This window comes from Felis catus, chromosome D1 (genome assembly GCF_018350175.1).
Source record: "Felis catus isolate Fca126 chromosome D1, F.catus_Fca126_mat1.0, whole genome shotgun sequence".
Taxonomy (NCBI): domain Eukaryota; kingdom Metazoa; phylum Chordata; class Mammalia; order Carnivora; family Felidae; genus Felis; species Felis catus.
In genome coordinates, this window is record NC_058377.1 from 15,548,733 (window position 1) to 15,570,336 (window position 21,604).

Sequence of the window (21,604 nt, forward strand, 5' to 3'; positions counted from 1 at the left end):
GGAAGAAACTGAAGCCCAGGGAGGTTTGTGGTGTCCCAGAGGCGGATATACCGCGAAGCTAACACAGCCCAAGCTTCTGGGTCCTATAGGGCCCGGGTCACGTGCTCACACGGTCAGCCACCGTCGGTACTCTGGGAGAACAGTTTTAAGCGTGATCCGTTACGATCGCTCCTCTTTTCCACTCTGGATGGGTCTGATGTGCATTCCGGGGGATGTGACTCGGGATCCCCCAAAGTGAGTGAGGGAGAGCCCCATCTGACTTGGGATTGGTGAGATACATCTCTGGACTGCACAGGCAGGAGGGTGTAGCCATCCCGGTGTGGAGAGTGGCTTGCGTGAATACTCCTACTCCGTGAATACCACACCTGTTCGCGGGGCTGTGTCCCGCAGAAGGGCAGGGCCATAGTTGTATCACAATATGCCCACCCGCTAAGGGGTCTGCCCGAGAGGTACATGCGTGCGTGCATCGTGGAGAGAAAGGGTCAAAGTGTTTGCATGGAGCTAGAAGCCAGTCTGTGCAACATCGTAACAATTTTTTTTTTTTAAAAAATAAGCATTATAGAGGTGTGCCAGGCAGTGGACACAAACACTGTTCAGATTTTGTGATGTTTGTGGTATTTGTGAATTTTTTCAAGATCTGTAATTTGTTGCACTGTCCTTTTTATCATTCTAAGGAACTCCGTGCATTTGTGCCTAATATTATGATAATAACCTTGTACTGTTTTCCTTAAAGAAGTCCCTCCAAGGGGTGTGTAAGTTTTGGGCCCAGCAAAACCTGAACCCATCCCAGGAACACTCCTCAGGCCACAATGTGGTGCTGAGCTGGGTCTAGAACCAGATTTTCTGGATTCTGGCCCAGGGCTCGTCCCACAATCCTTTGCTTCAGAGACAGTGTGTAATTTATGTGTTTGTACAGTGCTATGCACACAGAAGGTGCTCAGAAATGCCACAGCTCCCCCAGGGGACTGTCCTTCACGGTGAAGGGGAAGTCCAGGCTGGGCCCGTGGCAGTGACCTCAACTTGATGACAAGTCCTCTTCCTGAGAAGTCCGGCCATCTCACAACGGGCCCGACCTGTCAGTCCACAAAGCGGAGGATCCTGGGGATAGAAGACAGTGCTGCCCAAGTGGTCTCTACACCCCCTCTGTGGGCAACACCCCTCCTGTCACTGTGACGGGGGCCATATGCACGGAGGGCTGAGATGCCCCTCACAGTCCGAGAGCCGGGGAACACCCCAGCGAGCCCCTCCAGTCACTCTGAACAGGCAATCCACCTGCCAGAGGTCAAAGTGACAGAGCCAGGGTGCTGCGGCAGTGGGCGAAAGGCTGTTTGGGACAGCAGAGGCAGACAAGGACGCTGGGGGGGGGGGGGGGGGGGGGACAGCGGGCTGTATCGGCCCATCACACCCGAAGGCTCTCCTACACCACCGGACAGGTGCTAATACAGTCCCTGCTTGAATGCCTCCAGGGACGAGGGGCTCCCTGCCCAACCAGAAGTCCACACTAACTTTACTACTCATGATCACGTACGCACTCTTTTCTTTATTGAACGCAGCCTGCCGTAGCCCTCCGGATGTGCCCGGTCTCTGTCCGACGACAGCTTTTCAGATATTTGAGAACAGCTACGGTGGCCTCCCCCAAAGCCTTCCTTCCGCCAGGCTGAAGACTCCAGTTTCGTCAACCTCCTCTTTTCTGAGCTAATTTCCAGACCCGTCACTCTCCCGGTCTCCCTTTTTACACATTCGCCACTTTGACTCCAGCTCCCTTAGAACCAGAATGGACCCAACCCTCCAGACGTGAGCAGTCCCGAGGACAGGCACTATCACCCCTTCGAGAGGTCTCTAAACTACTCGTACTGTTGACCAAGGCTTGAACGGCCTTCTTGGCCGATATGCTCAAAGCGGGGCCTCTTTCCGTGAATTACTGCCGAGACCCTCCCCTCAGCCCCGTGACCCTGATGTGGATTGTCTGGGGGGGCGGGGGAGGTGAGCGCGATTAGACACATTTGTTGAATGGTGGGTGGGTGTGATGCCTTGTGGGTCAAAGAGTGACACTGATACATACTCATGGGGTAAGACTGTCCGTGCCTCTGAAATCCTCACGGCCCCAGGGAGGGGGACAGACCTCAGTTGAGAACACGGGACTGAGGGACCAGAGGTCCCAATTTCAGGCCACAATGGCACCGAGAGCTTAGTATCTTCACCAGGCTTGACCTGACCTTGAACAAAACCAGCTGAAAAAGCAAACAGATCGAACACCACGTTCCTCGAGCGTGTCACGAGAAGGAAATAGGTTATACGCAAGAACGGAGTTATGATCAAATAGGTTTGGGAAACACTGGAATGACTGAAGGTAAGCAGGTGCCCAGAACCTTGGAAACGCTAACGGGCGTGGCGAATCTCCACGTGGCGGACACAGTGTGAGGTATCTGGGGATCTGTTTCCCGCATCTCCTGGTCTAAAAACTCTGTCCTCTCGCTGACCACCTCCCGCATCTTGTCAGTGTGTTTATTCCTTCAGCGAGTCAGTTCCCAGCTTCCATGCATGCAAGCAGCACCCAGCGTTCGTAGAAATCCCAACATGGAACGTGTTGCCTCAGGGGGAGCTCGCACCCCCGTGGGGAAGACGTACAGAGAGCAACAAAGGGAGGCCCACATGCCGAGTCAAAAGATCGGAGTGGGAAGGGGGCTGGAGACCATTTGCCACAAGCACCTTGTGTCACAAAGGAGGACGTGGTGGCCAGGTGGATGGAGAACATCCCCTGTCACTTGGCCTGAGTGTTAGGGCAGGGCTTAGCTGCTGGGCTCCTGACTCCCGGGCCCATACTCCGTCTACTGTGGTCCTCATGGCCCAGGTCACACAGACTGGGCTGGATGACTTTTTTTTTTTTTTTTTGAGGTGGGGGGAATGACTTGGGGAGGGGCAGAGAGAAAGGGAGGGAGAGAATCCCAAGCAGGCTCTGTGCTGTCCCCAAGGCAGGTGATCGATCCCATCAACTGCAAGATCATGACCCAAGCTGAAACCAAGAGTCTGACACCTTACCAGCTGAGCCACCCAGGCGTCCCTGGGCTGGATGGCCCTTCAGGCCCCATCTAGGGCTGAGATTTGATGAATCTGTAAAGAAAGCTCCTTAAGCTCAGAGAAAACCAAAGCAGGAGGTGGGCTTGCATGACAGGAAGACCCTGGAGAGGCCGAGCTGGAGGGAAAAGGACACAGCAGCCATCGGGCATTGGGAGAAGGGGTTTCCAGAGAACCTGGCTCTGTGATGTGTGCCCACTCATCTGAGACACCCAGAACAAGGGGGCGATGGCCGTGTCGTTCCAGACGCCCTGGGTAGAACCTTGGAGCTGAACGGATCGGTCAATTGCTTGTCTGAATCAACCAAGGTAGCTTTTTTCCTTTGGGCAAATTATAACCAGAGTCACGCACTCCTGATAATAATGATTGTTATAACTGAACACTTGCTGTGGGTCCCGCACTATTCTAAGTACTATAGATGCATAATATCAGTTAAACCTCGAAACAGTCCTCTAAGACCAGAATTATTACCCCCTTTTACAGGTAATGAAACTGAGGCATAGAGAAATTAAGTAACTTGTCCAACGCATCAGATGCCCAAGCCTTGAGCTGGACAGGCTGATTTCAGAGCCTTCATCCTGCTTTATCGCCCTTGGAGGTGGTTGGTAGTGTTCCGGCTGTCACATTTTCCGTAAAGGGTTTTAATATAGGAAAATGTCACATCCGAAGTAGAGAGAAGAGTATAACGAATTGCCACGTGCTCGTCTTCTAACGGCCACAATTGTTGACTCGTGTCCAATCTTGTTTCCTTTTTATTCCCATATTCCCGCCCCCCACCACTTCCCATCACCAGGGATTTTTTTGAAGCAAATTGCATGCATTATATAATTACGCCCGTAGATCTTTCAGTGTGCATCTCTGAAAAACAAGGCTGAATCCTCATTCTCAGTCACCACACTTTACGTGTTCTGGCTGAGAAGGAGCTGTGGCCACGTATGGCCCCCTCCCCCCACGTATACACACGCACTGGACGTCAGGCTAGCCACTGCCTAACACAGCTGAATTTGTGCCCCCTGGGTACGGATGCATTCGGCTCACTGGGCAGCCTGTCCCAAAGCCCTCACCTCACGACCTGGCCAAATGGCCTCTCTGGGGCTCCTCGGACTATCTTGCTGCAGCTGAAGCCCCTGCCCTCGGTCTAGCTCCCGTGGGGGTGGAAAACAGCCGGATGTGTTGGGCTTCTGCCTAGTGTGGCACAAACATAAGTCTCTCTTGACCAGCCTAGACCCAGCCCCCAACCCTGGCCGCTCCTCTCATCCCAGTTCCTATTTCAAGATGATGTATGGTGCCCTCCTCTGCCTAGGAGGGAATGATTCCCCATCCTGCCCAGGCTAAGAGCGAGGGGTGTGGAGGAGATGTGGCTGAACCACCTGGATTCAGTCCACAGTCAGAGATCCACTCGTGAACTGGGAGAACCCTGTCTCGCTTTCCTCGTTTGTAAAATGGGAGCATAACACCGACCTACCTCACTGTGTGTGCGTGTGGCTGTGAATGTCCAAAGAGATGGGCAAGTTTTCGCTGTGGATTTGTTTGGGTAGGGGAGGCTGCAGTACCTGCCATGGCCAGCAGGTGTCGCCCAAAGACCAGCAGGACGCGGCCAGGTGGGCAGGGGGCCACTCCCTTGAGGGGATTATCTTTCCACATTAGATCCAGTTGGACTTGGGGGAAGTGGAAGGAAGTTTAGTCTGTGAGATTTCTCCTTATAAAAGTCAATCTGGGGCGCCTGGGTGGCTCAGTCAGCTGAGCATCCGACTTCGGCTCAGGTCATGATCTCGCAGTTTGTGGGTTCGAGCCCCGCGTCGGGCCCTGTGCTGACAGCTCGGAGCCTGGAGCCGGCTTCAGATCCTCTGTCTCCCTCTCTCTGCCCCTTCCCCGCTCATGCTCTGTCTCTCTCTCTGTCTCTGAAAGATGAATAAACGTTAAAAAAAAAATTTTTTTTTTAAAGTCAATCTGGGTCTGGCTGTTCCCAGAGTTAAAAAGTGGAGCCTTGCCACCTTCAAAGCATGCTTGCAGGAAAACCCCACAATGAGACAGGCCTCAATAGCCCCATTTTACAGATGAGGAAATTGGGGCTTCAAGAAGCGAGTGACTTGCTAGAGGGGAGCAGCCACTAAAATGACAGAGCTTGGCCTTCTGATCCCATATTCTGGGCACTCTGCGGAGGCACACCCTCAGAAACCAAACCTCCATGAGGAGACCTGAGAATGACCGTCCTTGCCCCTGTGGAAAAGCGTAAAAGGTATGGGTGCCCCCAAAGCCTTTGACGTGTGACCTGCCGACCTTCGAGTGCATCTTCCCTCTGTGAGGCTCAGATTCCAGTGTTCAGTGAACTAGATCAATGGCTCCCAAACTCAACCACGCAACTGCACACGCGTGCACGCACACGTGCGCACGCACACGTGCACGCACAGGCGGGGCAAAGGAGACAGAGAAATCCCAGGCTGCAGAACCAGGGATCTATATTCTACATTTCCCAGGTAATTTGTATGTAAGCAGCTTAGCGTGAGACTAGGGGCTGGCATCTGGGAAACGCTAGACTGGAAGAATCTTTCATGGGTTTATGTTCTGTCGTTTCATAAAGAATTTCCACTTAAGCTTGTCAAAACCCCTAACGCAGTGCCCGGCACATCACTTGATATTCAAATACTCCAGTATTTTGCTGAAGGAACGATCGAAACAGTGTGCAGTCCCCAAGTCAATGAAAGCCTTGGTTGACATTGCTTCACCACTCAATTAACATCCACATTGTGTTTTTGTAGCATTTTACGGCATGTTTGTAGACATGATCTCATTCGACCTCTAATGAGTTGAGTACTATAGTTCCCATTTTACAGAAGAGGAAGCTGAGGTTCAGAGACACGAACTGAACTGAGGTTCAGAGACACTGCCCGCGGCTGCCCAGCTAGTCGGTGACAGACCCAAGCTTCGAACCCACGTCTGTTCTGCCCCACTTCCGGGGCCTCTCCCATGGCACGATGCCTGCTTGATACACTGCATGGTTTGAGAGGAGGGAAAATATCAGATCTAGAAGAGAGTCGGTCTTCCTAAACTGTCAGGAATTACCTCAAATTTGGGGACAGGTGACATCAGGAGTTTGTCCAGAGACCCCAGGGTCTGGAGAAATCCTGCCTCATCTGCGGAAGGGGCTCGGTGCCGAACTCCAGGGAGGGTTGACAGGTGGCCCAGAACGTCGGCGCTCTACTCCCCGGAGAGGGCGGTTCGGGAAGGGCAGGAGCCTGCCTCCCCTCCTTCTGCCTGGCCTCTGGGGTCAGCCATCCAGCTGCCTTCCCTACCGCAGGGTAGTCTCCACGGCCCCACAGACCCCTCGTCCACAAGGCTCTGTGCAGGGAATCTGGGTATCTGCCTCCCCCTAGTGCCATGAGAGGGGATGGGGCACCGTGGGCCTCTGTGTTCCCTCACAGCTCAGAGTCTCTGCCCTTACCCCAAGCAGTGCCTCACACACTCACTCCCTGCCCCAGCTGTTTCCACCTCGGCCTCTGAGAACTACCGGAAAGGATGAGCAAATGGAATCCTCTGATCCAGGCCCTTACTCTCAGCTGAGGGGCCCAGGCCCAGAGAGGGGCCCGCAGGGAGGCAGGTGCACTCAGCCCAGGTGCATTCAGTACCCGGTCTCCTGCTGCTGGGGCCACACTCCCGTACCGTCTGCCGGGCCCCTCCCCAGCTCCAACACCACCAGGAACGCACACGCACGCGTGCACACCCTCTCTCACGCACACACATACCCTCACACTCAAAAATACACCAAGGGGAAACCTTGTGTCATCAAGCCCCTTTTTTCACAAACCCTCCCCAGTCCCAGCACCAGAGCCAGAGACCGTCCTCTACTGGTCTCAAAGGGACTGGGGCACCCACACTGAGCTGGCCGTGGCCCAGGGGTGGCACCTCCTCGAGGGTGGACCAGGCCAGGTCTGCGTGGTGCTAAGGTGTGTCTGAAGCCAGGGCCTCTGGTGGCACAGGCCTCTCCTTGAGACCTGGCGAGGGGGAGGGCGGCCCCGAGGACCCCTACCCCTTGATCCTCTTGAACGGTGTCCTGAGGAAAACACACTGAAGAACAAAGAGGAAAGCAGTAAAGGGCTGAGGAGCCTCGAGGGGTCCGGGAAGGGGCCACGGGTCCAGTGTTAGCACCGATAGAGCCTCAGCAACAATCATCAACAGCCTCAGCTCGTTAAAGACTGGTCGGGAGCAAGGAACCACGGAGAGTTAGGAACCGTCTCTCCACGGGGGAAACTGAGGCTCAGGAGGGACTTGCCCACAGTCCCATTGGTCACAATTAGCTAAGCCAGGGTCTGAAAGCCGGGCTGGCTGGTCCCAAAGCCTGTGATCTTAACCGCGATGCCAAGGAAGAAATGCTGGCTGTCCCCTGGACAGGTCCGCGGTAGGACTTCCTGAGTGACCACATGCCCACCACCCCCCAGCCACCTGCCCGGATGGCAACACTCAGCAGCTCTCCTGGCCCCTTGGGGGAGTGGGAGGTGGTAGGGCCAGCTGCGGGTGGTCACTCATCACTCATTCAGCCCTCTGGTCGGCCAGTCATGCACTCATTCAACCCACACTTCGTGGGCACGTACTACGTGCCCGGGGCAGGCTGGGCTCTGGGGACTGGTGGGTGAACCATCAGATCGGGCCGCAGGGCAGACAGACATGAAGGGATGGGGCCCCCCAGCAGTCTCCAGGGGTGCTGAGGAGGACAGGTCAGGAAGGGTCCAGCTGTAGCTGAGACCCAGCAGGGCCTGTCCCACGCACGCCCTGGGCAGGCATCTGAGGGCTGAGGCCACTCCCCGATGATGTTATTAACTGTGTCGGACGCCTATGGTCCACGGACATGAGACCTGAAATATTATTCACTTCAGAGCGGAGGACACTCAACTCCCCACGCAGGCTGGGTTTGGCACGACTCTGTTCCTGATTGATAGGCCTTTCAGGAGACAAAGACCACGAGAGAATTCAACATGCTCCTGGCTCGGGGCCAAGCCGGCCTCATCTTCTACGCTTTGTCAAGTGCGTCTTTTTGTCTGCCTTCATCACTTGCAGGGTGCCTCTGCTTTAACTACCAGGAAGAGGAAGCAAGTGTGTATTTGTGGGGTCTGTGTGTGTGTGTGCGTGTGTGTGCACGCGCGTACAAACACCCAGCTCCCCCTGAGCATGGCTCTCCCGGGGGCTGGAAGGAACAGGGGGTCAGCCACAGCTCCCGCACTTACCCTTGCCCTCAGCCCCCTGACTTTGAAGCCCATGCCTGGAATTTTTGTCTCGTGTTTGCATTTCCCAAAGCCAAGTCCAGAGACAGACTCGGCTCTTCTCAAGGTCACACAGCAGGCTGAGGGCAAAGCTGGCAGCGAGCCCCGTTCTCCACCTTCTCCTGCACCGGCTGCACCGGTGACGTTCTGGGGCCACAGCCTGCTGCCCCAGCTGGAAATTTCCACTCCTCTGCCCTTCCTCTGCCAGGCTCACCTGGGGGACTCCTCCTAGTGATACCAAAGAAGCCCTTTGGGGAAGCGACGGAGAGAATTTCTTGAAAAGGGAACCAAGTTTGGAGCTCTACAGACAAACAGCCGCCAGGAGACCCTGGGGAGGCAGGACTCTGGAAGGTGACACAGGGTCGGAACAGGCAGCCCAACAAGGGAGAAAATAAGATGCCAAATCAGAGCTTGGGGATTGCCCCACCCGCACCCCATGCAGCTCCCTCCAGGCACGAGGCCGCCCACCGGCACCTGCGGGGAGAGCCCCTGACTCGGGTCGCCCCTGCCATCTCCCCGAGCCCTCCAGGGTTGAGGCTGAAGCCCCGAGCGCCAAGGTTCCGAGTTCTAAGAAGGATGTCTTTCCAAGCCTTCAGTCGCTCGACTGCAAACACGAAGTGTCCCCATTGCGGGAGGGAGGCCACCGAGGCTGAGCAGGGGGCTTCCCTCCACGGCTGGGTCACCTGGGTGCCCGTCTGGCTCCCGCAGGCTAGCCCGGGGCTCAGTACTGTCCTCCCAAGTGGCCCTGGCTCCAAGGCCCTACCTGATCCATGTTCCCAGCCGGGGACTCACCACCATGGCAGCAGCGGTGGCATTTGCGTCTGATCTCCCTCCAGCCTAGCGTGTGTCAGGTGGACGATGAAGGGGCGCTCCGCTGCCACCGCCCCAGAGGCCTCTGCTGAACCGCAGTTCAGAGCTCGGCTGCCTGGGGCCACAGATCAACAGGGAGGCCATTAATCTCTCCAGCGGCAGCCCGTCCCCCACCCCTGCCCACTGCCCCAGAGCTGTCAGGAACAGGAGGAGCCCCTGGGGGAGGACTCAACTCCTCTCTCGGCTCCGGGCCCTCTTCAGCAAGGCCACCATCCCCGCTCCACCCTGTCTGCCCAGAGACCCCACTGCCTCTGATCGAGGTGGGACCAGACTACATGCTTACGGTGGCCCATTTACGGCACCCCTCCTGGATCAGCCTGGGAGAGTTTGGGGTTGCTGGGGGGCGCAGGGGAGTCCCCCAAGGTTTAGAAAACCCAGAGGCCCATGCCGGGGGCACCCTCACTCTGGAAAGGAGGTCAATGCCTGCAGGATCCAGGGACCATTCGGTGCAAGCCGGCAGTCCCTGTGATGGGGAAGCCAAGTGCAGGGGGCCACCTAGCCAGAATGCCCAAGAGGGGATCTCCCGCCGCTCCCCACCCTGGGCTCTTTCTCAGCCCCCACCCCACACATATGTGAGCTCCCCATGCGCCAGTGTGCAGAGGCTGGGTGAGATCGGGCATTGGGCACTCCAGCCTGGGACGGGGGGCAAGGTGAGCTGATGGGGTCCCCGCCCTAATACTGCCTCTCCTGCCCTCATGCCCCACTCTTCCTATGCACGGAGGCCGCGAGGAAATGCCAGGGCGGAGCAGGCATGGGAACAGACCCCATGGCCCTAGGATCCAAGGTCAGCACACACCTTGTATGCCCTGAAAGCTCCCTCTGGAGGGTGCTGGGGCGAGGCTGCCTCTGGGGCAGGGTGGCACTGCCGGCCCGCGAAGCAGGTCCAGTTTTCTTGGACCCTCGGCGTCTCCACCCCGTATGTGTTCCCCCTGCCTCCCACCCTCCTCACCGCCCTGGCTGGGCCCACCTACCAGGCCAGTAACTTGCAGCTGGGCCTCCATGACAAATCCACCTGGGGGCGGACCTAAAACTACCAACATCTCAACAGTTAAGTTAGAATTTCTGTGGCTGGAGTCGAGAGGAGCGTGCTCTGCCTCTCTCAGGTCCTGCTCATGCCATTGATTAACTCAGACCATAGGGTTAGAGGCTTCGTGGTTACCCCAAGCACTGGGGAAGATGCACAGACCGCGTTGGATCCCTACCTTCCGGAAGGAGCGAGAGCTCCAGACCCACAGCCGAGAAGCACCCCCAGAATAGGGCAAGTGATCTACCTGCAGGATGTGCAAACGGAATGAGAAGAGCTCCCAGCTTTCCCAGGAAACCAGGGCACCAGGCAGACCGTTCAGGGGGGCCTACTGTCAGCCAAGGGCCTTGGAAAGACAGAGTTGAAAAAGCCAAATTCGAAGGTTTGGGCTGAGACACGTGCTCCCCCTGGTGGTGATAGTGGGAATTGCATCCCCTCGGACCAGGCGTTTTGTTGTTGTTGTTGCTGTTGTAGGATGAAGAGTAATTCATCCAGTTGTTCTTTGTGACTCAAACCATGTCTGAGTTGTGAGAAATCCCAAAGCGAAGCGAAAGTCAGTAGCTCCCAGCCCATGTGAGCTTTGTGAACAGGGAAGGGAAAGTATTCATAAGGGCCCTGACCAGGAACAGGTCACAGACCTCAGCATGGCACTTGGGTCCATGGTTCTCAGCCCTCGCTGGTCTCCAGAACCGGCTGGGAGCTAGCTACGCATCAGTTTTCACCCACCCCAAGATTCATATTCAATATTCTGGAGGGAATGCTGGGTGTCTGGGCTCTCTGGGGTGTGTAACCCGGGACCCAAAGGAGCCTCAGTTTTCACAAGGGTGGAGGGTTTGCGGCCAGGGGTGGAGAGGGGAGCGGTTCACCTGGGACCATTACCCCTGTGGAATTCCCCTCCCGGTGGGCACCCTGAGAGGCCCGTGTATAGAACATTCTAGAAGTGTAACTCCGCCCCACTGCTCGTATTCCTCCCCAGGTGGCCCACAGACCTGGAACACCCCCTCTTCCTGTCTGTCCTGCTGTTGCATGGAGAAGCTTCAAGAGGCAACCTCCTGTGGAAAGCGCCCCTGACCAGACCTCCCCCAGTTCCCGTTCACTTCTCCCACCATCACCGGTAGCTCAAGTCCACGCCCCATCTTGTGTGTGGAAATACTGAATTCTGTTTAGGGGTGTGGCCTGTCACATTTCATCTGTCGTCGGTGGGCCCCCATCTGGAGCAGGTGTTGCAAAGACCTTGGCCCCGGCTTGTAAGCGGCCAGGCTTTCCTGGTCTCCCTGGAACGTGTCCTCCCGCCAGCCCCTCTCTCTTTTCCCTCAGCTCTCCAAGCCCACAGGGGATCAGCGGGGCTCTGCCCACCACCCCCAGGGGTCAGTGAGAAGAAAGCTGGAACAGTCACCGGAGACCTGGTTTCTAGCTCTGGCCCTGATCCACCTGCACAAGTCACTGCCTTTCCCGGGGCCTCAGTTTCCCTCTCTGAAAAGTGAAGCTTGTCTGTTTTGCTAAGGATCTTCTGTGTTCAAACCTCCTGCGATTCTGCGAGGGTCGGGGGGGCTTCAGGGCCTGGGGGCCGTGGAAGAAGACAGAGGACTCAGTTTGCAAATGGAACGGTGGCCTGCCTGCCTCTGGCCCCCAGACACACCCTGTTCATTTTAAACTCCACTAACGTGCTGCTGTCCGGGCTCCCCTGCCTGTTCTCTCCTCCCTGCCCTGGCATGCTTGCAGGTCCTGATGGGGGGACTGGACACTAGGTGGTGCCATGATCCTTCCCTTCCGCAGGGGAGAGTGGAAGAGGGAAGATAGGCTCCTTCTGAAACGGCCAGAGGGGACCGTGCTGCGCTGCAAGGAGGCGGTGGGAGAGGCAGCCTGGCACCATCTTGGGTCAAGTTGTCCATGGACGGCTGCCTGCCACCGTGGACGGGGCTGGAGGAAAGGGTACCAAGGGGCCCCACCGTCACTGTGCACCCCTCGGCCCTGGGATTCGCCAGGGTAGCACCCCAATACGTGGATGAGAATAGGCCCAATGGGGGTCCCCACGCCCCAAGGGTGGAAAGGGCGCGGCCTGAGCTCAGCACCAAGGTCGGGAGGCGGGTAGGGAGAGAGTGTGCCAAAGCCTGCGCCAGGCCCCCCGGACCCGCCCGGCCCGGCCCACGGGCGCACGTGTGAGATGGCAGGGCACATGCTGTGGTCACAGACAGCTCAGGGCATGTCTGCGGGAACCCCCAACAGAGAGCTCCAGTAGCAGCATCCAGGGCCTGAGGCAGAAACCCAAGCAGCACCCGATCATCGCTGACCTTCAGACTTCCCGGCTGTCTCTCTCTCTCTCTCTCTCTCTGCCTTGGGAAGACAGGCTGAGTCCTCTGCCCATGGGGCTCGGGGGGCAAGAAGAGGCCTGCAGGTGGTCCTACGAAACTTCCTGCTTTAATAGGCACGGGCACCTGAGCAGTTCATTGGAAACCGGGAGAGACCAGGCTGCGTTGCACCCCCGCTTGGAAGGGCGAGTTGGTCGTGGCAGGTATAGAGGAGCAGGGAGGGAGGCCAGGGAAGGAGCCATCTCTGAGGCTGGCTTTATTATTAACAGGAGGCGGCCGAGAGGTGGGAGGAGGCCATGTGCACCCAGGGGTCACACGGAGCCTGGCGCTTCCTTCAGCCGAGGGCCTGGCGGTGCTGGGGACAAAGGTCTACGGCTCAGGGAAGGCTTCCCAATGACCCCAGTGCAACGGGGGCACGGCAGACTCTGAAAAGACAAAGATGGGATTTGGGCTGTCGGGGGGGCCGAAGCAGGGCCTTTTGTTTCATTCCTGATTCATCGACCTTTCTCTTCGCAGCCCTCCCTGGCTGGCCCCCTCCCCTGTCCCTCCCCAACTTACCCAGCATTACAGCTCATCTTCGTTGACTTGCCTGGGGTGGGGGAGGGAAAAAGACAGGTGAGAGGTCAGAGGAGGAGGTGGTGAGTCCGGGGGGGTCCCTGAGGTTGGGGACCCCTCTTCAAAGGCCTCAGAGACCAAAATCCTTGGCCTGGCCCTCCTTCCCATCCCCCTCCACCCCGTGTCCCTGCCTCACTCAGTTACCCTGGGCAGACACCCACCGGTGTTTCTTTCTGCCCCCACAGCGGAGTCTTTTGCCTGGAAGAGAGAAAGGAGGTGAGTTTCCCTCAACCACTCGCTTCCGAGGAGACCCTCCCTTTCCTCCCTCCCTCCCTTCTGCCAAAGCCACAGGTGACTGGTTCTTCACATATGGCGGGGCCATAAGCATTCAGGGGCCCAAGCCGTTCAGTCAGTCCGTCGACAAACATTTACCGCAGCGGATCCGTGGTAGGCTGGGCACGCCGAGAGCAGTAGCCGAGCCTGGGCCATCGCGGTGCCCCCAGCACCAGGGCTGGGCACACAGTCGCCGCTCAGTAAGCTCTTGGAGGAGGACGACTGTGAGGCCAGAGCCAAGATCTCTGCTCAGGCCGGTCTGCCTCCTGCAGCTGTGTGCTCAACCACTATACGGTGCTGCCCTTGAGACACCTTCCGGATGAACTGGGGAGACCAGCCACGTCTGCAGACCGAAGCCTTCAGATGGGATGGCACCAGCCATGGGCGGGTTACAATCCCAGGACACAGAACTGATTGCGTTTCTGGGTGTGTTTCTTCCGGTGGCAGCAAAACAAGCCAATAAGCCTTTCTAAGTGCCTGCTGTGTGCCTGCTGGGGCCGGGCTGGGGCTGGGAGATATACAAGGACCCTTTGCTCCCCCAGAACACTCTATGCCTATGCCTGAATGCTTTCTTGGCTGCCATGTCTTTGGATGATAGCCCTGGCTTTATCAGTGGGATCGTCCCCATTTAACAGATGTGCAAACTGAGGCCCAGGGAGTTGGGGATCCATAGTAAACTAGCAGTGGGTCCTGATGCCTCTGGCTCCCAGCCTCATTTGCTTTCCAGCAGTGGGCGGGGCCGGGGGTGGGGAGAGGTGGGGGTGGGACAGCTGAACCCAGCTCTGCTTCTGATTGGCTGTGGAACCCAGAGCAAATTGGTGCACCTGCCACGCACGGTCAGTGGTTTTCATCTATCAAATGTGATAGCCTTGACCATCCCTCAGTGTTGCCGAGAGGATTCAATGGACTGAGATGGGGGCACCTGGGTGGCTCAATTGGTTGAGCGTCCGACTTCAGCTCAGGTCACGATCTCACGGTTTGTGGGTTCAAGCCCCGTGTCTGACTCTGTGCCGACAGCTCAGAGCCTGGAACCTGCTTCTGAGTCTGTGTCTCCCTCTCTCTCTGCCCCTCCCCTGCTCATGCTCTGTCTGTCTCTCTCTCTCTCTCTCTAAAATAAAGGTTAAAAAAAAATAAACGGACTGAGATGTAGCTCATGCCAAGAAAGGAAAGTGACCGGATCTGGTCAAGGGAGGCGTCCATTGGAGGTTGGTTCCCTTCCCTTGAACCCCGGGGACACTGCAGTGTCCCAGGCTGGAAGAGCCTGCCCTCCCATCTCAGCAGCTCCTCCACTGGCCACCAGAGGGCGCACGTGAGGAAAAGGGAACTTGCTCTGGGTGGTCCAAGGACCAAGTAGGGAGGCATCCCGGGGTGCCTCTGTCTATCAGGGTGTCGGTCAGTTCCCACATCCTGCATGGGGCAATGGAGGCGAGCGGAAAGACTCACTTCCCTTCTGGGATCTGGGAAGGGAGTGAGAGGGCTTTCCCCCACCCCCACCTGGGGAACCAGTGCCCAGTGGCTTTGAGAAGAGATGAGGTTCCATGCAGCGCCTCCCCCCCCCCACCCCACCACCAGCATGAGGCCAGCCCCACTCACTGAGGATGATGATGAGCCCCACGACAAAGGCCAGGGCAGCAAAGATCAGGCCTCCATTGCGGACGGTCTCGTAGTCTGAGGAAGGAGAAGGCAAGGAGGTGGGATGGGTCGCCCCAGGCACCCCTCCCCACAGCCCACCCCAGCAGCAGCCCCATGCTAACAGGGGAAGATGGGGGAACATAACTGGGGGATGCCGGGACCTGGGCATCCGTGCGTAAGAGGGGCCAAGGAGGGACCCACCGGGCCTACCGTAGTAGAATGGGTCCACATCCCCTTTGGGGTTGCCACCTGCAGAGAGAGCCAGAGGCAGGGTGAGCGTGTCGCAGGAGCCGTGGAACTCACATCCGTCCCATCCGTCAGCCCCAAGTGGCCAAGTGGGCAAGAGGAGACTGGTGGGCCTCTAATGCCACTGCCAACGGGGACATCTGTCCTAGGCTGCTTCAGATGGAGTCACCCTGGGGCCAAATACCAAGCCTCCAAAGCAGAGCTCTGCTGCCTGTGGGGGCCTCTGGAAACCCTGGGGGGTGGCTCTTTCCTCTCTTTGCTTCCTACAGTAGTAAGCAAGGCCGAGGGAGACATCTCCCATTAGACTCACCTCCACGTGACTTCTTAGTCCCTCTCCATGTGACTCCTGAACGCCTAGCAGATGCCTAGCGACATTCATGCAACGAATGGAGAGGCCCTTAACATTCACTGAGCAGAAGGGGAAAACCGAGGCCCAGTCTGGAGACTTGTTTAAAGTCCCCACGAAAGCTCGAAGCAGAACTGGGTCTTGAGCTCAGGTTTCTAGATTCTTCTCGCTTACGTTTCTATCCTCAACGGGAAGCAAAGCCTTTGAAGAGACATTAATAGATGGTGTTTACCACATGCCAGGCCAAGGCTAACAAAACATTAGCTCATTTAGCCCTCAAACAACCCTATGGAGCATTAATATTATTCCAGTATAATCCATAAGAGGATAGAGGTACCGAGGGGTTAAGTCACATGCCATAAAGGGGGAGAGCTGGCATTCGAACCCAGGCAATAGGTTGCCAAGAATCGAGGTGCTTAACCCCTTCGCTACATTGCCTCTTAGATGGTCAGAAGGAACAAGATGTTTCAAGGTCAAGTATGGTCTGGTCCCTTGCCTCCTGTGGTGTTTCCCCACCAGGGGTGGAGCTCTGCCCCCCAGCCCCGTAAACAGAGCACACTTGTCTTTGGGCAGCGGGGGGGCACCTGGCCAGAGCTTTGCAGCCATGGCTGAGGGTGGCCCCTCTGTCCTGCCCTGCTCCAGCCCCTTCTGGGCGGTAAGTAAGCCGTGCGTGAGGTAGAAGGAAGGCACAAGTTGTCACCTCCAGCGGCGTGCTGAACCGTGCCCTGGGTCACGGTGGGGGGCTTTGGGGCCTGGTGAGCCCGGTTATCCCCAGGGCAGCCTCCCTGGCCAGGCGGGGTCAGTGCCTGGGCCTACGGGGGTGACTGCGGGGGCCCGATCCCGCCCTCCCGCAGGAGCCCACCGAGGTTGTCTCCCAGGATCCGGTTCGGGTCTTGTTCAAGGTCACATGGGGGGTGAGCGCCAGAGCCACGACTGGCCTGGCGGCTCCCCTCACCACATCAGGAAACCATCCATCTGGTGAGCCCACCCCGCCCAAAGCCCTCGTCTTTCCTAGGTCTGGCTCAAAGCCCACCGTGGTCAACAGAGGCCCCTGTTAGCCTCCAGGCCCGAATCACCCCCATGGCAGGATCCTTCCAGGGGTGTCCCAAACTTGAGGGGCTCTCTCCCCAAAGCCAGCCTGGCCCCCTCCACCTCCTGCTCCGAGCTTGGATAGTCCCCCAAGATGCATTGTCCCAGGATAGGTGCATGCCAGGAGGCCGAGACACAAGCTCACCCTCACCCCCACCCCCCAGCGCCTCCCTGGCCCCCGAGGCTCTGCCTCCAAGCAGAGTTAAGGCAGGATCCTCTTTTCAAAGAAATTGTTTCGAAAAATCCTTTTAGGATTGGGTGGTAAGGGTGGGGGAGGGGCGCCGGGGACTCTGGAAGGCAGGGGGCAGGGGTGCAACTCATCCCTCCAAAGGTGGCCCAAGGAGAGACCACCTGCTTCGCACACGTTCGCGCACACTCACCGTCGTCCGCCAACAGCCCTGCCATTTCCCTAGCGGCCTGGGCTGGTCCCCACTGCCCTCTTCTGCCTCTGCTTCGGGGAGAGTGCCGGGCCGTGGGGTGGCCAGGGGTGAGGTGGGGGCATTAAACATTAACAGTGCTGGGTAATATTTACCCCAGTCACAAGAGAAACCCTAGTGTGAGCGGAGGGGCTCCCTCCGAGGCACGAGGAGGTGAGGGGGCAGGCAGGGGCAGGGAGGGGCTGGCTGGGCTCCCAAATCCTCCCAAAGGAAATTTCCAGAGACGGGGCGGGGAGAGGTAGGCCGGAGACCTCGTGGCTGGGACTGTGGCGACGGGGAAGTGGCACTTTCAAAGTTACGTTCAGTGGGTTCTACAGCTTGGGGGACGATGTCACGGGGCCCGCAGAGGCCCCCAACCCCAGCAGCCGCCCACCTCACCAACCACCGTGGAGATCACTGTTGCAGCTGCTATTTCTTACCCGGCATTCAGGGCTCCCCTGAGGGGGTCCCGAGGTGCCCGCCCCTCTCCCACCTCGCGCCGAGCCCACCGTGCACGTTCACACCCCCACGCCTGCCCACTCCTGTTCTTTCCCTCATCCATCAAGGCTGCCTCTAGCAGCTCGCACCTCAGCCAGAAAGGCTCCAGCCATCCCTCACTAATCTCTCTCTTCCTGCCGCCTCTGGCGTTTTCCTCCTACAATCCAGTTGCTTCCACACCAGCTGCCCAGGTTGCACGTAGGCTCCTTCAAGGAAGGGGCCAAGTCCTGCCAACGTCTTGCCTTTGTAATTCACAAAGCGCTTTCCTAATTATTATTTCCTTGTGCCTTGTGTGAGCTCCCATTTTACAGATGAGGCATCTGAGGCACAGAGAGGGTAGGGCCCTGGCCCGAGGACACACAGCCAGGGACGGGCAGAGCGGAGAATGACAGGCAGGCCTTAGGCTTTAGGGGTCAGGTGCTTCCCCACACCTCTGAGGCTGCCTCCCCACTCTGTGGTGGCCTCCTTCGCCTCGGGGACCCCAGGGCTGGGGACTCCATGGCTGTTCACGTTCCCGGCTAAGTTCTAGTTCACTGCACTGGCCTCCGGAAGAGGCTGATGCTCCATGGGGCCAAGGGACCCAAGCTAGCAGTCAGTGTCCACCAAGGAGGGGCTGGTCCTTCCAAAGAAAAAGAACCCATGTTTTAATCCTCCTTGAGCGGCTGTAGGGGGTCAAAGTTTGAGTTCATTTCCTGGCTCCTCTACCTGCTAAGTAAATGACCCCTGTCGAGTTCCTGAACCTCTCTGTGCCTCAGTCCTCTCGTCTGTAAAATGGGACTGTTCCCCACCTGAGGGATTTGTGGTGAGGAGAAAGGGAGAAAATGCATGTAGGGAGCCGGGCACGGGACCAGATACACAGCAAGTGTCACTATTGTCGCTGTCGGATTTGTGCCGACTAGAGAAATAAACGGCATTGACCTTTTGTTGAACGTCAGCTGCTGGACACAGGAAAGCCAACTCCCCTCCAGTGAAAATTAGCACGGGGTGAGACGGAGAGAGAATGTCGTGACCTCGCAGACCAGGAGCCCCGACACCCATTCGGCAACCTTCAGCTTCCAGAACCAAGCGATGGATATTCATGAGACTATTACAACCCAGCTCATGCTCAGTAGGGGCCGACCATGTGTCAGGCTCTTTAAACGCACTGTCCCACTGAGTGCGCGGTTGCTCCGTTCTACAGGTGAAGAAACTGAGGCCGGTCATTTGCTCCTGGTAACGGCCCCTGGAGGTGGCCGGGGAGGTGCCGTGCCTCCCACTGGGCAGCCCAAGAAGACTGAGGGGCATGGAGGTTGAGGGATTTAACCGAAACCTCCCATTAGTAACAAAGCCAGGGCTAGAAAGCCAGACCCCCAAGGCTGGGCTCCCAAAGCTACCGTCACTCTCCCACACAAGACACCGGTGCCCCTTCCTACACATTCCCCTGGCATATCTTGGCGCATTTTGTCTGTCTCTGTAAGTTATTGCGGATCCCATCTGGAATAAGGGGTAAAAAAAATAGGTGGAAAGTTAGATGATAGATAGATAGATAGATAGGGGAAAGAGAGATGGTTTCAGACAAAAGGGGAAGTCGGAAAAACAAGTTGTCATCTGCATTTGTAACTCTAATGTGCAAGGCCCTATTGTAAGCAAGTAATGAAAATCCAGTCACATAATCACGGCAGCTCTGAGGTCAGGGAAGTATTATCATCATCCCCATTTTATAGATGAGGAAACTGAGGCACAGAGAAGTTTAATACCTTGCCAGAGGTCAGGCAGCTAGGAAGTGGGGAAAGGAAGATTTAAACCCAGCAGCCTGGCTTTAGAATTCCTGCAGGTGAGCAGGTGGAGAGACAGACAGAAAGGGAGGCTTCAGGACCAGCTGTCTTCCCAGCCCCAGCGGCACAGAGAGGCTCAGAGTAGAGATCACCACGTGCCCAGGGCTCCACCTTGAGATGCCCTTGTTTAGAAACGCTGCCTGTCCTCGCTTCTGCCTTCCCCGCACTTCTGGGGAGCAGGTGGTGCCCCTGAACGTGATGAGGTAGACACCTGCAGCCGAGTCTGAGCAGGTGGGAGGCATGGGGTTGAGGGGACTCACCCAGGTACCACCTGTCCATGGCAGGAGCTGCTGGCTGTGTCCTCGGTGGGAGAGAGCGGTGACGTGCTGGCGGCCCAGGGCCTGGATGGAAATTGCGGCCCTCCCTCCCTCCGCGCCCCAGCGGTGAGCCCAAGCCCACAGGCAGGAAGAGACAGAGTCAAGGAGGAGGGACTGACAAGGGAGCCCTCACCTGCCTGCCCCTTGGGGCGGGCTGGGGCGGGGATCCACGTGAGACATTCTCTGGTCTCCACCGGGCACCCGAGGAAGGGGGGAAGCTGGGAGCCACAGCAAAGCGAGCCACAGCCATCGGCCCCTGTGTGCCAGGGCCCTCCAGGCTGCCCAGGGTGCCTGCAAAGGTCACTGAGGGAGATACTCGGGGCCATTTGTGGATCCCTGTAGGCCTTCACTCAGCTGAGCCTCCTGTGTCCTTAGAAGGCAGAGAAGGGAAGCAGCTGGGGGCCCGGGGGCCGGGTGGAGCAGCTCCACGGCAGCCTGCCCTTCCTCAGCTGGGCCCCCTCTCGTAGTAGCTCCCGGTGACTTCCCGCAGGCTGTGACGTCAGACCTGCCCGCCCCACCTCAGCGGCCCAGCCGGAGACACCTGCAGCCCTCACGAGACCTCGGGGAATGGCCGGAAGAGAGCACTTCTGGTCCCAGGGAGATAGATACAGGGGGCCTGTCCCCAGCAGGAGCCAGGAGCCCACACAAGAGATACAGAGCAGCCCCCCAAGCTGGCTCTCCACCAAGTCTCTGTTCCCTGGCTCCAGTCAGAGGGCAGCCTGCCTCTCTGTCCCTCCTTAGCCATATCTCCTGTCCCGAGGGGACGACTGACGACCCTGCCCCACGTGAGAGCCACCTCCAAGCTGGAAGACCCCGGGGGAAATGGAGAGCCGGGGGCCTGGAGGGGTGTGACCTGGGGGGGCTGAGGTCTGTCCTGAGGGCCCTGCTTGGGGGGCCGAGCGGCTCCCACGACCAGGCTGTGTCACACGTTCCCAAGGGGAAACCTGCACACTCAGACAGCTCAGGGCTGCGGGGCTAGACGACATTTCGGAAGCTACCTGCTCCAAACACATCGGTGGTTCAGAAAAGTGAAGATCGCAGCCGGAAGTCCCTTCCCACCCTCCCCCAAACACACACAGGGACTCAGTCTGCGTTACCTGCCGGACCCTAATGCAGTGAAGGAAGGCATCTGGATCCCAAAAGGAGACCCTGTGTCATGAACTCGCTAACTGGAAAGAACCTCCAAAGTCATCCCACCCATCCCCATCACTTACAAAGGGTTCACTCTCCTACTCCAACCCTCTGAGGGCTCGGGATGTAAACCAAACTCCTTTCTTTTACGACACTCCTTAATCTGGCCCTAACGACCTCTTTGACCTTGACTCCAACGTTCCTGCCTTTTCTCTCACCTCCAGCCATACCAGTCTCCTTGATGGTCTCCTAACCCTCCAGGCATGCTCCTGCCTCAGGACCTTTGCACTGACTGTTCCCGCTTCCTGAACACTCTTCCTCCAGAGAACTTCTGGCTAACCTTGCTCACATCGTTCTTCATAGATTGACTCAGAAGATCCTTCCTGACATCCCGATCTAAAATTTCACACTCTGGGGGGCAGGCACCTGGGTGGTTCAGCCGGTTAAGCATCCAACTCTTAATTTCAGTTCAGGTCATGATCTCACGGTTTGTGAGTTCAAGTCCTGTGTCAGGCTCTGCCCTGACAGTGTGAAGCCTGCTTGGGATTCTCGCTCCCTCTCTCTGCCCCTCCTCTGCTCGTGCTCTTTCTCTGTCTCTCAAAATAAATAAATAAAGCTTCAAAATATATATATTAAAAATATAAAATAAAAATAATAAAATTTCACACCTACCCTCTGCAACATCTCAAATCCC

The 21,604-nt window shown here is 57.4% G+C and overlaps 1 protein-coding gene across 2 annotated transcripts; it reads right to left on the bottom strand.

The window, feature by feature from the left end:
• Nucleotides 1-12,764: 12,764 nt before the first annotated feature.
• Nucleotides 12,765-20,209, bottom strand: FXYD2 (FXYD domain containing ion transport regulator 2). Of its 2 annotated transcripts, none has more exons than XM_003992398.3 (6): nt 19,723-20,209; nt 15,264-15,302; nt 15,015-15,089; nt 13,310-13,346; nt 13,092-13,122; nt 12,765-12,958 (listed from the first exon to the last, which is right to left on the bottom strand). In XM_003992398.3, the coding sequence occupies exons 1-5, from the start codon at nt 19,739-19,741 to the stop codon at nt 13,098-13,100; spliced, it is 195 nt and encodes a 64-aa protein (XP_003992447.1). In that variant the 5' UTR covers nt 19,742-20,209; the 3' UTR covers nt 12,765-12,958; nt 13,092-13,097. The 2 variants fall into 2 exon arrangements, with proteins under 2 accessions (XP_003992447.1, XP_019666910.1); XM_019811351.2 differs by lacking the exon at nt 19,723-20,209 and adding an exon at nt 17,115-17,236.
• Nucleotides 20,210-21,604: the final 1,395 nt, after the last annotated feature.